Source organism: Amphiura filiformis, chromosome 15 (genome assembly GCF_039555335.1).
Source record: "Amphiura filiformis chromosome 15, Afil_fr2py, whole genome shotgun sequence".
Lineage (NCBI taxonomy): Eukaryota > Metazoa > Echinodermata > Ophiuroidea > Amphilepidida > Amphiuridae > Amphiura > Amphiura filiformis.
The window spans coordinates 22,544,909-22,559,772 of NC_092642.1; the positions used below are offsets into that span (position 1 = coordinate 22,544,909).

At 34.2% G+C, this 14,864-nt stretch overlaps 1 protein-coding gene across 1 annotated transcript in view; it reads left to right on the plus strand.

Annotated features, from left to right (window-relative positions):
* Window positions 1–14,864, plus strand: part of LOC140170806 (ADAMTS-like protein 1) — a 311,693-nt gene that overhangs the window by 243,326 nt on the left and 53,503 nt on the right. The window contains 2 exon segments of the mRNA XM_072194025.1: window positions 2,983–3,227; window positions 13,372–13,492. Coding sequence (XP_072050126.1) covers window positions 2,983–3,227; window positions 13,372–13,492 — 366 coding nt within the window.

The window sequence follows — 14,864 nt, forward strand, 5'->3', positions numbered from 1 at the left end:
CCCTCGCATGCCACGCAGAAGATCACCGGCCCGCAAGGATTATGCTGGCCCGGCCAGCGATTCCCTGGGTATATATGACTTTAGGCTGATTGCATCATCGCATGATGATGAATGCATGCACAAGCAGTGGTTTTTTTTGCACCTTTACTTCGTTAGTACCATAGATGTGCTAACGTAGCTTGCAAGTGGTTAGGGCAAAAACCATGTATTGAAGACAAAATGGAACATTTTATGTGAAATTGTAACATCTCTAGTAGAAAAATTAACTAATAACAATTTTAATGACTTATTCTTCACTAAACGATTTAAATTTTTTATACTTTTGCTGGGAACACTGAATGGGACTTTAAACCCCCTGAGATGTTAAGGAGGGTTATAGAATGGTCATAGGAAAGTTGGCAAGAAATGGAGTGACGTTTAATGACTGTTTGTAATATCGAATGTGACATTTACAGTTTTCCTCTCACAGAATGATTTGGGAAACATTTTGCCTTTGAAATGATAAAAAAAAAGCCTTTGTGGTTCTGTTGCATGCACTTGAGAGGATGATGATTAAAAATACTGAAAAAGTACCATGATGTAGGTTCACAATTTTTGTTTTGTTTTTGGTTTTGTTGATCTATATAATTATGTATTTATGAAATATTATGAAATATGAAAAAAAATGTATCAGTCTGATATTGTGTCTCGTAGTCGCAACAAGCTACACATATTGATGCACTCACATACTGATTTGAAGACCTATCACAGGCTCCCTCTGATCATATAATTGCCCACAAATTGCAAACACATCAGTGCGAAACCTGTGCCTCAGCTCAGAGTGACTGGTTACCACTGGCTTACTACTATACTGGGGAGTTTGGTATTATGAGCTAAGGCTGTGCTGCAAAAAATACATCTTTTAAAGTCTGGCTATCATGGCTATATTGCTCATAGATCATCTAAGTATTGCTACAGGATCGACTGATGGTGTTTTTGCCAGAGCTATGATTTGACCTGATAAGGTCATTTAGAACCCCATCCAGCAACCACTATGCCCAGGTCTCATCATCATGTCCTTATATAAGGTCATTACACAATCACCCTGATCACTTGCCAAGGCCTAAACCACAAAGCAACCCCTCAGGCCATACTTAGTAGTGTTTGTTTACATTATGTCTATGTGGGGATACATGATACTTATCAATGGCAAAACTTTCAACCAATCAGCATTAAGGAACTCATGAGACCAATGTAATGAGCCAATCAAATTCAATGGTAATGTACTATTGAGCCAATCACAGTTCTTAGGTCTAAACCACAAATCTGTACCTCAGGTGATACTTAAGGTTTGTGTACGTTGCATCTATTTTGGATCATTATATAGCTTAGGGTGTAATGTAGGTGCTTTCAACCAGGAAATAAGCAATCAGATAAAATGAGAAGCACACACATAATTTTGCACAAAACATTGAATTTTACCTGGGGTGGAGCAGTAGGAGGGGGAAAGTGAAATATGGGATGGCAAACTTCTGAAAAATTGCTGAAATCTTAATTAAAATTTTTAAAGTGGTTTTCTTTGTTCTAACTTTGGGGATGCATCTGGGAAATTTGGGGAACACCATGGAAAATGCCCCCCAATTTGGCGAAACTACTGCTGCAGTGTATTATTTGCAATACCTGCAACATAATATTTGAAAAGTACAAGTTGTAACAATTTCAACTATCTTCTGAAACCTCTTTAGTTACAAATGATAGCATACCAGAACTGCCTGCTGTTGACAATATTAGACCTGAGGAATTCTGAACCTCCTAGAGGCCTGTCTGCTTATCCAGGTGTGGGAGTGAAAGTGCTTGATCCAGTGTTTAGTGGCGGTACCAAAACATCCCAAAAGTACACAGTAAATTGATTTTGTAAAACAGTATCCACTGCTCTAGACCTGACCATCAGTCTCCAGAGATGTGAACTGGGGATATAAGGTTATGTTTATAAAGTAATTGTAGATATATGACAATTACCAGTGCTTTGTGTACATACACCAATGCCTTCTCTTTCAATACCTTGTCCATACTGGTGAAAATATTGGACTTGATGACAATGTTGCAAATATGGTATGGATGGTATTTGGGCATATTATAGTCTTTGTCACTTGAGGTCATTTGATTTGTCTGTTACCGCTTTAAAGCCAAAAAAATGAGCAAAATGTTCCTCTCTCAAAGTTAAACTCGCACGTCTAGCTATGTGAAATCAGTTTTGCCACATGTGTCTACATGATCCAAGCTGACCAGACCATTTTGGGCCTTTTATTTTTATTCTTCAGAAAAGGAGAAAAAGATACATTGAAGATTAAATAGGTCTATGTTACAACCATAATGCTAAAATCAGTGTTTTTTTAAGACCCTATCTCCCTAGACATGCAATCTTTATTTTTAGCTGTGATAGACTTTCAGCAAGATTGAATTTAATGATCATAGCATTTTGATCAAGCTTATGGTGAAAAAATATGCGTAAGAAAATTTGAGAACAAATCAGGCATGATGCAACTTCTGCTATCTAATATTGTTGTTATGCACCTATCAATTGTAACCCTAGTCCCTGGGTACCATGCATGTCACTAGCTGGGTACCTGTTGAGGCAGCAATCAAAGCAGGGATTCACTTGATGACTTGTGAAAATGTCTCCACTGGCTGGGACTTGGTCAGGGACTCTTCATTTGAAGATGCCCATCTTGTGTGAAGGGTCAACATGGTCAATGGATGATGGCTTGGGAAAATGCCCCATGTAAGGGGGCCAGGACTGGGGAGAGTACTCATCATTCAAAGATGTCCCACCCTGGTGGATGTTGGTTGGATTTGTCTAAATTTCAAATTGAGTCCACATGCACATCCCCATAGGTGCCAACATACCCAAGGTCCGGGAGTTACAATAGGTGCGTGTGCGTGCATTATTATTGACTATTTGTTTCTAACATGAAATTCTTTGTGTGTTTTCATATTTTCCAGGTATGAAAGTTGTGTACGAGATCCCCACCGGTAGCCATTCCATACGTATTACAAACAAAGGAAGAAGTTACCTGGGTTTACGAGAGAAAGATAATAGTAGGAATGGATTTAACCAACAAACACCTACATTATTAACTCAAGCCCAGTACAGCGTTGCCGGGGCAACAGTGAGATACGCAAGACTACGCAGTGGAAGAGAACATGTAGATATAGATGACGCTATCCAAGAACCTGTTATAGTCACAGTAAGTTTAACTATATTATTAAGAAAAATACAAATCAAGACCACACAAAGCCATTGGTAATGTATATTGGACATTTGTGACACGATCAATGGAAATGAGTCGCTAATATTGATTTTGAGATATTGACAAAGAAAGTGTTAAAATTCTTTTTTTATAATGTCTTTAGCGATTGATAAATTGACATAACTTCGCAACGAAAAGTTATATCAAGATGGGGTTTTCAGTTTCTGAAAGCTCTAAATGTCCTCTTTAGAAACATGTTTAAAACTCATCTTCGACCAGGGTCGACATGTCACTCATTCCCCTTGATCATGTCACATTTATCCCTGGGAAAAAGTAGCAGAAAGCCCTAGAAACCTCCCATTTTCAGTGGCCTGTTGTTACCACTGGAATTAAGATTATTAATTAAACTTTAATATTAAGAGTTTTGCATAACTTGGGTACCCAAACAACATACCCACAAAGAAAAAAAATCATTGACGTAAGGGCAACAAAATTAATTTGTTGTATTGGCGGGGAATCCACAGTATCAGATTTCAGGGCTAGAATGTGGAAAAAAAAGTGAGCAACTTTGACGAATAAGGGAGAAATTGTAGAATTAGGGAGAAAGCAAAACCTTTGTTATCATTGAATAATCACATCACACTCCTCATAAAAACTTCATTTTACACCAACAAAACTTAATTTATATCATTTTAAAAAGTTCAAAGCTGTACTCAGATTTCAGAACTAGAATGCAAAAATTTCAAAAAAGTGAGTAACTTTGACGAATAAGGGAGAAAAATGTTGAATTAGGGAGAAAGAAACACCATTGTTATCATTGAATAATCACATCATACTCCTCATAAAAACTTCATTTTACACCAAGAAAACTTAATTTATATTATTTTATTCAGTTCAAAGCTGTATTAGATTTCAGGGCTGGAATGCGGAAATTTTAAAAAGTGAGTAACTTTGACGAATAAGGGAGAAAAATGTAGAATTAGGGAGAAAGAAACACCATTGTTATCATTGAATAATCACATCATACTCCTCATAAAAACTTCATTTTACACCAACAAAACTTAATTTATATTATTTTAATCAGTTCAAAGCTGTATTAGATTTCAGGGCTGGAATGCAGAAATTTTAAAAAGTGAGTAACTTTAACGAATAAGGGAGAAAAATGTAGAATTAGGGAGAAAGAAACACCATTGTTATCATTGAATACTCACATCATACTCCTCATAAAAACTTCATTTTACACCAACAAAACTTAATTTATATTATTTTAATCAGTTCAAAGCTGTATTAGATTTCAGGGCTGGAATGCAGAAATTTTAAAAAGTGAGTAACTTTGAACGAATAAGGGAGAAAAATGTAGAATTAGGGAGAAAGAAACACCATTGTTATCATTGAATACTCACATCATACTCCTCATAAAAACTTCATTTTACACCAACAAAACTTAATTTATATTATTTTAAACAGTTCAAAGCTGTATTAGATTTCAGGGCTGGAATGCAGAAATTTTAAAAAGTGAGTAACTTTGACGAATAAGGGAGAAAAATGTAGAATTAGGGAGAAAGAAACACCATTGTTATCATTGAATACTCACATCATACTCCTCATAAAAAAATTTTAAAAAAGTGAGTAACTTCATTTTACACCAACAAAACTTAATTTATATTATTTTTTTAAACAGTTCAAAGCTGTATTAGATTTCAGGGCTGGAAGGCAGAAAAAGTAAAAAGTGAGTAACTTTGACGAATAAGGAGAAAAATGTAGAATTAGGGAGAAAGAAACACCATTGTTATCATTGAATACTCACATCATACTCCTCATAAAAACTTCATTTTACACCAACAAAACTTAATTTATATTATTTTAATCAGTTCAAAGCGGTATTAGATTTCAGGGCTGGAATACAGAAATTTTAAAAAGTGAGTAACTTTGAATGAATAAGGAGAAAAAAAAATGTAGAATTAGGGAGAAAGAAACACCATTGTTATCATTGAATACTCACATCATACTCCTCATAAAAACTTCATTTTACACCAACAAAACTTAATTTATATTATTTTAATCAGTTCAAAGCGGTATTAGATTTCAGGGCTGGAATGTGGAAATTTTAAAAAGTGAGTAACTTTGACGAATAAGGGAGAAAAATGTAGAATTAGGGAGAAAGAAACACCATTGTTATCATTGAATAATCACATCATACTCCTCATAAAAACTTCATTTTACACCAAGAAAACTTAATTTATATTATTTTATTCAGTTCAAAGCTGTATTAGATTTCAGGGCTGGAATGCAGAAATTTTAAAAGTGAGTAACTTTAAGCGAATAAGGGAGAAAAATGTAGAATTAGGGAGAAAGAAACACCAGTGTTATCATTGAATAATCACATCATACTCCTCATAAAAACTTCATTTTACACCAACAAAACTTAATTTATATTATTTTATTCAGTTCAAAGCTGTATTAGATTTCAGGGCTGGAATGCAGAAATTTTAAAAAGTGAGTAACTTTAAACGAATAAGGGAGAAAAATGTAGAATTAGGGAGAAAGAAACACCAGTGTTATCATTGAATAATCACATCATACTCCTCATAAAAACTTCATTTTACACCAACAAAACTTAATTTATATTATTTTAATCAGTTCAAAGCTGTATTAGATTTCAGGGCTGGAATGCGGAAATTTTAAAAAGTGAGTAACTTTGACGAATAAGGGAGAAAAATATAGAATTAGGGAGAAAGAAACACCATTGTTATCATTGAATACTCTTTTAAAAAGTGAGTAACTTTGATGAATAAGGGAGAAAAATGTAGAATTAGGGAGAAAGAAACACCAGTGTTATCATTGAATAATCACATCATACTCCTCATAAAAACTTCATTTTACACCAAGAAAACTTAATTTATATTATTTTAATCAGTTCAAAGCGGTATTAGATTTCAGGGCTGGAATGCAGAAATTTTAAAAAGTGAGTAACTTTAAACGAATAAGGGAGAAAAATGTAGAATTAGGGCGAAAGAAACACCAGTGTTATCATTGAATAATCACATCATACTCCTCATAAAAACTTCATTTTACACCAACAAAACTTAATTTATATTATTTTAATCAGTTCAAAGCTGTATTAGATTTCAGGGCTGGAATGCGGAAATTTTAAAAAGTGAGTAACTTTGACGAATAAGGGAGAAAAATGTAGAATTAGGGAGAAAGAAACACCAGTGTTATCATTGAATAATCACATCATACTCCTCATAAAAACTTCATTTTACACCAACAAAACTTAATTTATATTATTTTAATCAGTTCAAAGCTGTATTAGATTTCAGGGCTGGAATGCGGAAATTTTAAAAAGTGAGTAACTTTGACGAATAAGGGAGAAAAATGTAGAATTAGGGAGAAAGAAACACCATTGTTATCATTGAATACTCACATCATACTCCTCATTAAAACTTCATTAAAAAACTTAATTTATATTATTTTAAACAGTTCAAAGCTGTATTAGATTTCAGGGCTGGAATGCGGAAATTTTAAAAAGTGAGTAACTTTGACGAATAAGGGAGAAAAATGTAGAATTAGGGAGAAAGAAACACCATTGTTATCATTGAATACTCACATCATACTCCTCATTAAAACTTCATTTTACACCAACAAAACTTAATTTATATTATTTTAATCAGTTCAAAGCTGTATTAGATTTCAGGGCTGGAATGCAGAAATTTTAAAAAGTGAGTAACTTTGACGAATAAGGGAGAAAAATGTAGAATTAGGGAGAAAGAAACACCATTGTTATCATTGAATACTCACATCATACTCCTCATAAAAACTTCATTTTACACCAGCAAAACTTAATTTTTATCATTTTAAACAGTTCAAAGCTGTACTCAAATTTCAGAACTAGAATGCAGAAATTTTAAAAAGTGAGTAACTTTGATGAATAAGGGAGAAAAATGTAGAATTAGGGAGAAAGAAACACCTTTGTTATCATTGAATAATCACATCATACTCCTCATAAAAACTTCATTTTACACCAGCAAAACTTAATTTTTATCATTTTAAACAGTTCAAAGCTGTACTCAAATTTCAGAACTAGAATGCAGAAATTTTAAAAAGTGAGTAACTTTGACGAATAAGGGAGAAAAATGTAGAATTAGGGAGAAAGAAACACCATTGTTATCATTGAATAATCGCATCATACTCCTCATAAAAACTTCATTTTACACCAGCAAAACTTAATTTTTATCATTTTAAACAGTTCAAAGCTGTACTCAAATTTCAGAACTAGAATGCAGAAATTTTAAAAAGTGAGTAACTTTGATGAATAAGGGAGAAAAATGTAGAATTAGGGAGAAAGAAACACCATTGTTATCATTGAATACTCACATCATACTCCTCATAAAAACTTCATTTTACACCAACAAAACTTAATTTATATTATTTTAATCAGTTCAAAGCTGTATTAGATTTCAGGGCTGGAATGTGGAAATTTTAAAAAGTGAGTAACTTTAACGAATAAGGGAGAAAAATGTAGAATTAGGGAGAAAGAAACACCATTGTTATCATTGAATAATCGCATCATACTCCTCATAAAAACTTCATTTTACACCAACAAAACTAAATTTATATTATTTTAATCAGTTCAAAGCTGTATTAGATTTCAGGGCTGGAATGCAGAAGTTTTAAAAAGTGAGTAACTTTGACGAGTAAGGGAGAAAAATGTAGAATTAGGGAGAAAGAAACACCATTGTTATCATTGAATACTCACATCATACTCCCCATAAAAACTTCATTTTACACCAACAAAACTGAATTTATATTATTTTAAACAGTTCAAAGCTGTATTAGATTTCAGGGCTGGAATGTGGAAATTTTAAAAAGTGAGTAACTTTAACGAATAAGGGAGAAAAATGTAGAATTAGGGAGAAAGAAACACCATTGTTATCATTGAATAATCGCATCATACTCCTCATAAAAACTTCATTTTACACCAACAAAACTTAATTTATATTATTTTAATCAGTTCAAAGCTGTATTAGATTTCAGAGCTGGAATGCAGAAATTTAAAAAGTGAGTAACTTTAAACGAATAAGGGAGAAAAATGTAGAATTAGGGAGAAAGAAACACCATTGTTATCATTGAATACTCACATCATACTCCCCATAAAAACTTCATTTTACACCAACAAAACTTAATTTATATTATTTTAATCAGTTCAAAGCTGTATTAGATTTCAGGGCTGGAATGCGAAAATTTTAAAAAATGAGTAACTTTAACGAATAAGGGAGAAAAATGTAGAATTAGGGAGAAAGAAACACCATTGTTATCATTGAATAATCACATCATACTCCGCATAAAAAAACTTCATTTTACACCAACAAAACTTTAATTTATATTATTTTAAACAGTTCAAAGCTGTATTAGATTTCAGAGCTAGAATGCAGAAGTTTTAAAAAGTGAGTAACTTTGACGAATAAGGGAGAAAAATGTAGAATTAGGGAGAAAGAAACACCATTGTTATCATTGAATAATCACATCATACTCCGCATAAAAACTTCATTTTACACCAACAAAACTTAATTTATATTATTTTAATCATTTCAAAGCTGTATTAGATTTCAGGGCTGGAATGCGGAAATTAAAAAAGTGAGTACTTTGACGAATAAGGAGAAAAATGTAGAATTAGGGAGAAAGAAACACCATTGTTATCATTAAATAATCACATCATACTCCTCATAAAAACTTCATTTTACACCAACAAAACTTAATTTATATCATTTTATTCAGTTCAGAGCTTTATCAGATTTCAGGGCTAGAACGCAGAAATTTTAAAAAGTGAGTAACTTTGACGAATAAGGGAGAAAAATGTAGAATTGGGGAGAAAGAAACACCATTGTTATCATTGAATAATCACATCATACTCCTCATAAAAACTTCATTTTACACCAACAAAACTTAATTTATATTATTTTAATCAGTTCAAAGCTGTATTAGATTTCAGGGCTGGAATGCAGAAATTTTAAAAAGTGAGTAAGTTTGACGAATAAGGGAGAAAAATATAGAATTAGGGAGAAAGAAACTCCATTGTTATCATTGAATAATCACATCATACTCCTCATAAAAACTTCATTTCACACCAACAAAACTTAATTTATATTATTTTAATCAGTTCAAAGCTGTATCAGATTTCAGGGCTGGAATGCGGAAATTTTAAAAAGTGAGTAACTTTGAAGAATCGGGGAGAAAAATGTAGAATTAAGGAGAAAGAAGCACCTTTGCTGTCATTGAATAATCACATTGTACTCCTCATAAAAACTTAATTTATATCATTTTAAACAGTTCAAAGCTGTACTCAGATTTTAGAAGACTGATGAGTAAAGAGCAAAATGCTTCTACAAATATCCAATAGAGGGGGCTATACATGTTTTCCTATGCCACAGAGCGTGACTCAAATGTTTTATTGCTTCCAGAGTGAACACACTGTTTGTTGTAATAGTTGATTAAAATTTCCCCTTAATTTGCCTGTAAAATGGGTAATGATGTCCGCCTTAATCACTCCCATATGTTTTATGAAGCTTGATACTTTAATGTTACATGCAATGCTGACAGGCAACTCATAAAACAATCAAAATGATCGCCCAATCAGTACGTTCCAGTGTAAAGTGAGTAACGAGTTTAAATCATTGTAGTAGACGCTGTCTAGTACAGCCTATTTTAATACATGTTTGCACTGTTCTTTTCTTTCAATTTGGTCAAATTCAGTGCATATGAAGCAAAGATAAATGTTGTTTAAATTAGGAATTCTGCAAGAAATTAAATTTTGTAAAATTTAATTTTTTGAAATGTATGAGCTCTAAAAATATGAGACATTTCCATGCGGTGTTGACTGCAGACGACAAGTTTCAATTTTTTTAATTAAAAATTCCAGAATTGTAAATTTTCATACCCTATTTGGAATCAACATGAAAAATGCATTTAAATTAGTACTAGTATTGGTTCTGTGGTTCTTCAGATAGCTCTTGATATTTTGAGAAAATATCTCAAATTTTTTTTTTTATGTTGAATCCTATGGCTAGCATGCAGAGCATTAAATTGAATGGAGATCAGTGTGAAGCCAGGTGGTGGCCGCATTGCATTCTCTAAATTCAGTAAATTTTCATCGTCAACCGTGTAATTGAATGGGATTATATTGAAATTTTAAAACGCTTGAAATATCACAAACAAATATGTTGATAAATAATATAAATACAAGCTAAAACCGTTGGGGTTCGATAATGAACCCCACAAAACTAACCAAGTATATTAAAAATGCCATACGGCCGGGCGGTTTCACAAGTTGCCGGCTCGATCATGTCATCCACCACCTGTGTGAAGCTTTCCATATTGTCAAGTGTATGATGTCACTTTATGCAATACAAGATGCAAATCTCTCTGGAAATTCTGACTCCTCCAGCCAGTCCAGACTAATATTCTTCATAAGTATACTGACGGTTACACAATAATGAGTCATTTCAGCCACATGTACCTAAACAAAAACAGGGAGGCTTCCCCTTCCCTAGATACAGGGAACAAATTAAGACTGGCACCAAGGGTGTCTTCGGAGATTTAGGGGGAGCTGAAGATATAACAAGCAGTTTGCACAACTTAATTTCCTTTTTGTTCCTTTGATAAGTGCCAATTACTACAGTATGTTTAGAATCAGTGACATGGAAGTGATGAAAGATGGCCGATATGTGAGCGAAACAGGTCTCCTTTAAAAAAAAAGGGTTATTTCTATCAGCGTGTTTATACTGAGCGTACCTCTTTTTGACCCGCTATTTTCTGAGCACAAAATACCGATCATAATCTGGCCACCGTTACCCAGCTTGTTTCTACTGAGACCAGAAAGCCGGGTCTCGCACGATGCACGGCATTTTTTTCCTGTAACGAGATTTCATGACGGTTGTATCTGAAATTTAAATCATGGCATAAGACCTACAATCACAATTTAGTGTTTTTGTTAATCCACATTGCATTAATTTACCAGTAGATCTAGTAATTGGCTATTATGATAATTAATTTACAGCCAGAATATAACTAACTCAATAACTATAAAGAAGTAGGCCTATAGTAAAGTCATATCCATTTTACTTAATGCGAGTACACATGTGGTCAGTGTATATAATATCAGAAAGAAGGAACCTACTACATTAATTTATAGGCCTAGGCCCCTACTGTTAAGTAGACTATAAATTGAGTTATTTTTGCATCACGATGACCTCGACCCGGCAACCGATCACACGGCTCGTTTCTACTGCGCGGATTACACGTTTTGACCCAGCATGATCCACCTCAAGAGGTGGATCACGAAAGGCGAGCACATGACCCGGCATGACACGGCAACCCAGATCGTTTCTACTGGACTTGTTACCCGCCATGACCCGGCACGGCACGGAGTTTGGCCCTCAGTAGAAACACGCAGTATGTGAATAAGATCATGAATTTCCTTATAAAAGGCTATGGGTGTTATAATGCTTTTAAAAAGTAGTTCATGTGTTTAATTAATAGATGTCAGGTTTAATGTGTGTTTGAACATCTGTACAAGCCACAATCTTGTTTATTTGTTTATTTGTTAGCTTTCTTGTGTGTTTGTTGTGTCACAGTTTCTTCTTGTAAGTAAGTATTATTATAATTGTGAGCTGTCAATATTTAAAATAAATGAGAGACTTGCAGAGGTACATCAAGGTCCAAAAAATCTGTAAAATTTTCTGAAGTTACCCAAAAATTGTTGATAAATCAAGACAATACAAGACAGATCTCTGAGATTTCAGATTGCACGTAATTTCTTATTCCTAGCCAAGTTATAACACAGAGATGTAATTTCTCCATATTTTTACGGAATTCCGTATTTTTTTTCATCCCCCAAAATCTCTGTATTTTCCCCGTAATTTTCCGACATATAAACTAATACTGCTGTCTATAGCTTATTCATTACATAGAGGTTAGTTACTGCATTAGTAAATAACTAAATATATATTTTTTTTAAAAGACATGTTTTGGGAGTAGTGTAGTTTGGGATTGACTGAATGTCCCTTTAAATGTGCCATAAACATAGTCTGAGCTACAGACCATGTACCTACACCCATAGGGAGATAAACTATTGGGAACCACACACTCTTGGAAACCATAGTGGACTCACTACGCTCGCTATTCGTGGGACATTGCGACTTGTGGCTCGTGTCCCCCTTAATCGCGAGTAGTCTTTGACATTGGTATATTGATGGGTCCACCCAGGCCCAACTTCAATAAATCTGGTTTCCTGTAAATAGCCTTATGACCTGAATGCAGGAATTACCACCATTACATCATTGGATCTAGTCAGATTAAATCATCAAAAGCTTATGTTGGTACCTCTGTGTATTCGTCTTGTGGGATGAGGGCTCCTGTGATGATTGGTCATAAGAGGTGTGGTTAATGTAAAGTGGCTGTTTCTGTGTCACAGAAAAACGGAAAAATCCACAGAATTTAAGAAAAAAAATGGAAAACACAGAAATTCACAATAAACATGTTTTTCCTTGAATAAAAAAATGAAGAAAAAATAATGAGAATGTGAGATAAAAATAATGAAAATGAAGTCTGTCTTCAAAGATATTAACCTTAAAACCACAAAAAATATAATGCAAGTAACTTCTTGTTACCCCGACCAGTCTGTACCAGATTTTCTGTTTTGGGAATTTAAAAAAATTGCATGCATTTAAAATCGGCCGTTTTTTGGCGGAAAGTGGATCAAGTTTGATGGAAATTGCTGTATGCATTTAAAATTAGCTGTTTTGGGCAAAAAGTAGATTTATATTGACTGAAACAAAACATGAGTGAAGCAAGGGGAAAAATTGCAAGAAAAGTGCAATTTATTAACAGATTTTGGGCATTTTTAGAGTCATTTGCTAACAAAAATGTCTGATCGACCATACTTCAAAGGTTCGTCCGCCCGTAGAACAGGGTAGTTTTTTCGTCATTATACTGTAAAATATTTCTTGCAAACATTATAGCAAAATATTTTGTTAACACTTAAATAACCCGATATTAGAATGTTTTACTGCAAGTTTTCAAAAATGTTTTTGAATATTATTAAAGATTGTATACCTTGTATTTTATTTTTCACCCTTTACAGTTATTATTTACCAATACACGGCATACAAGCAAGGATAAATTTCATTATCAATACGTAGAACCATTGCAATATGTATGGAAAAGTTATGGATGGTCACAATGCACTGCATCGTGTGGAGGAGGTAAGGTGTATCTAAATGCTACATGTATTAAGGTCAGAGACACTGCAGAAAATAATTGCCTTCCCATGATGCACTAGTGAAATGGCGCTATTTCACACATAGAACCTTGGTATACTTTGTTTAATAGGATGGCCATTGATGGAATATTAACAAAGTCATTGTGTCAATCATTATCGCACACCTTGGCCAATTGACTTTTTTGGTAAATTCCATAAGCCTTTGCAAGTAGACCTGAGAAGTCGTCATTTAATGTCATACTGCGTCACACCAATTTAGCGAACATTGTTACTGCGCATAACAAGTCAGAGTGAAGTCAAATGACGACAATATCTCAGGTCTGCTCACAAAGGCTTATGGGCTTTACCGAAAATTATGCGCTGGTTATTTTTTCTGAAACAAGGCGTGATTATCTGCTGTGGATCAGAGGTGTGGCCTCTGTATGGGGAAGTGGTTTGAAGTAGAGAGGTATGGGGGACATTTGCTCCACTAAACATGTACTAATTGACTCCATCCCTCTTGCCTCTGTCAAAACCTTAAGTCATTGAAAGTGCACTTTTTAGACACATTTTCAGTATCCCCATCCCCATAAACAGTGTGCTTTGACTATATTTATAAATACATATTTTTAAATACGCATGTGGCCCATGGGTGCGACATACCAACTCCACCAAGTGAGACCAAATCCTCATGCTATCACCATGTCTATGATAACTCTATTATAGAGGGCAGCATAGCATTACTTGCTGTCACAGCATTGGTCCAAAGTTTGATAGGGTATGGGCATAAAGAACCAATAGAGGGCAGTAGTACAGATCACTAATACACCAGACGATGGTGGTCATTGTCAGCATCATATTAATGAGGCAACAGCCATAAATAATAAAATATCGGCCAGCATCCCACAGAGGGAGCGAAGGGGCAAAAGGGATGGAAAGATGTCCTACAGGGGAGGCAGTTGCCCCATCCCCATCCCCCACCCCACACACACACCTACGATTAAACCTAGAAGTTCTGTTTAGTCTCAACATTGTGCTCATAAATGTAGAGATATGTAAGGTTCATACATGACACAAGACACGCCTCAAACAATTTTGGAAATTCTCCCTGAAGGCATTCTTTACACTTTCTTAAGTGGATATACCAAAAAAGTACTTCTTCATTTTGGACAGTATTTTTTTTGGTCCTCAAGATGGGATCAATCCATTTTCATTACACCGAGAGTGGTACAACCACTTGTTTTCAAATGCTGATCCATGGCCGTTTATAACAACCACCTTTTTCTAGGGTAAATGCTTACTAATATTATGTAAACTGTACCTATCTACAATCTACATCCAATAACGTGTCAACCAACATTCATAGATTTTACACT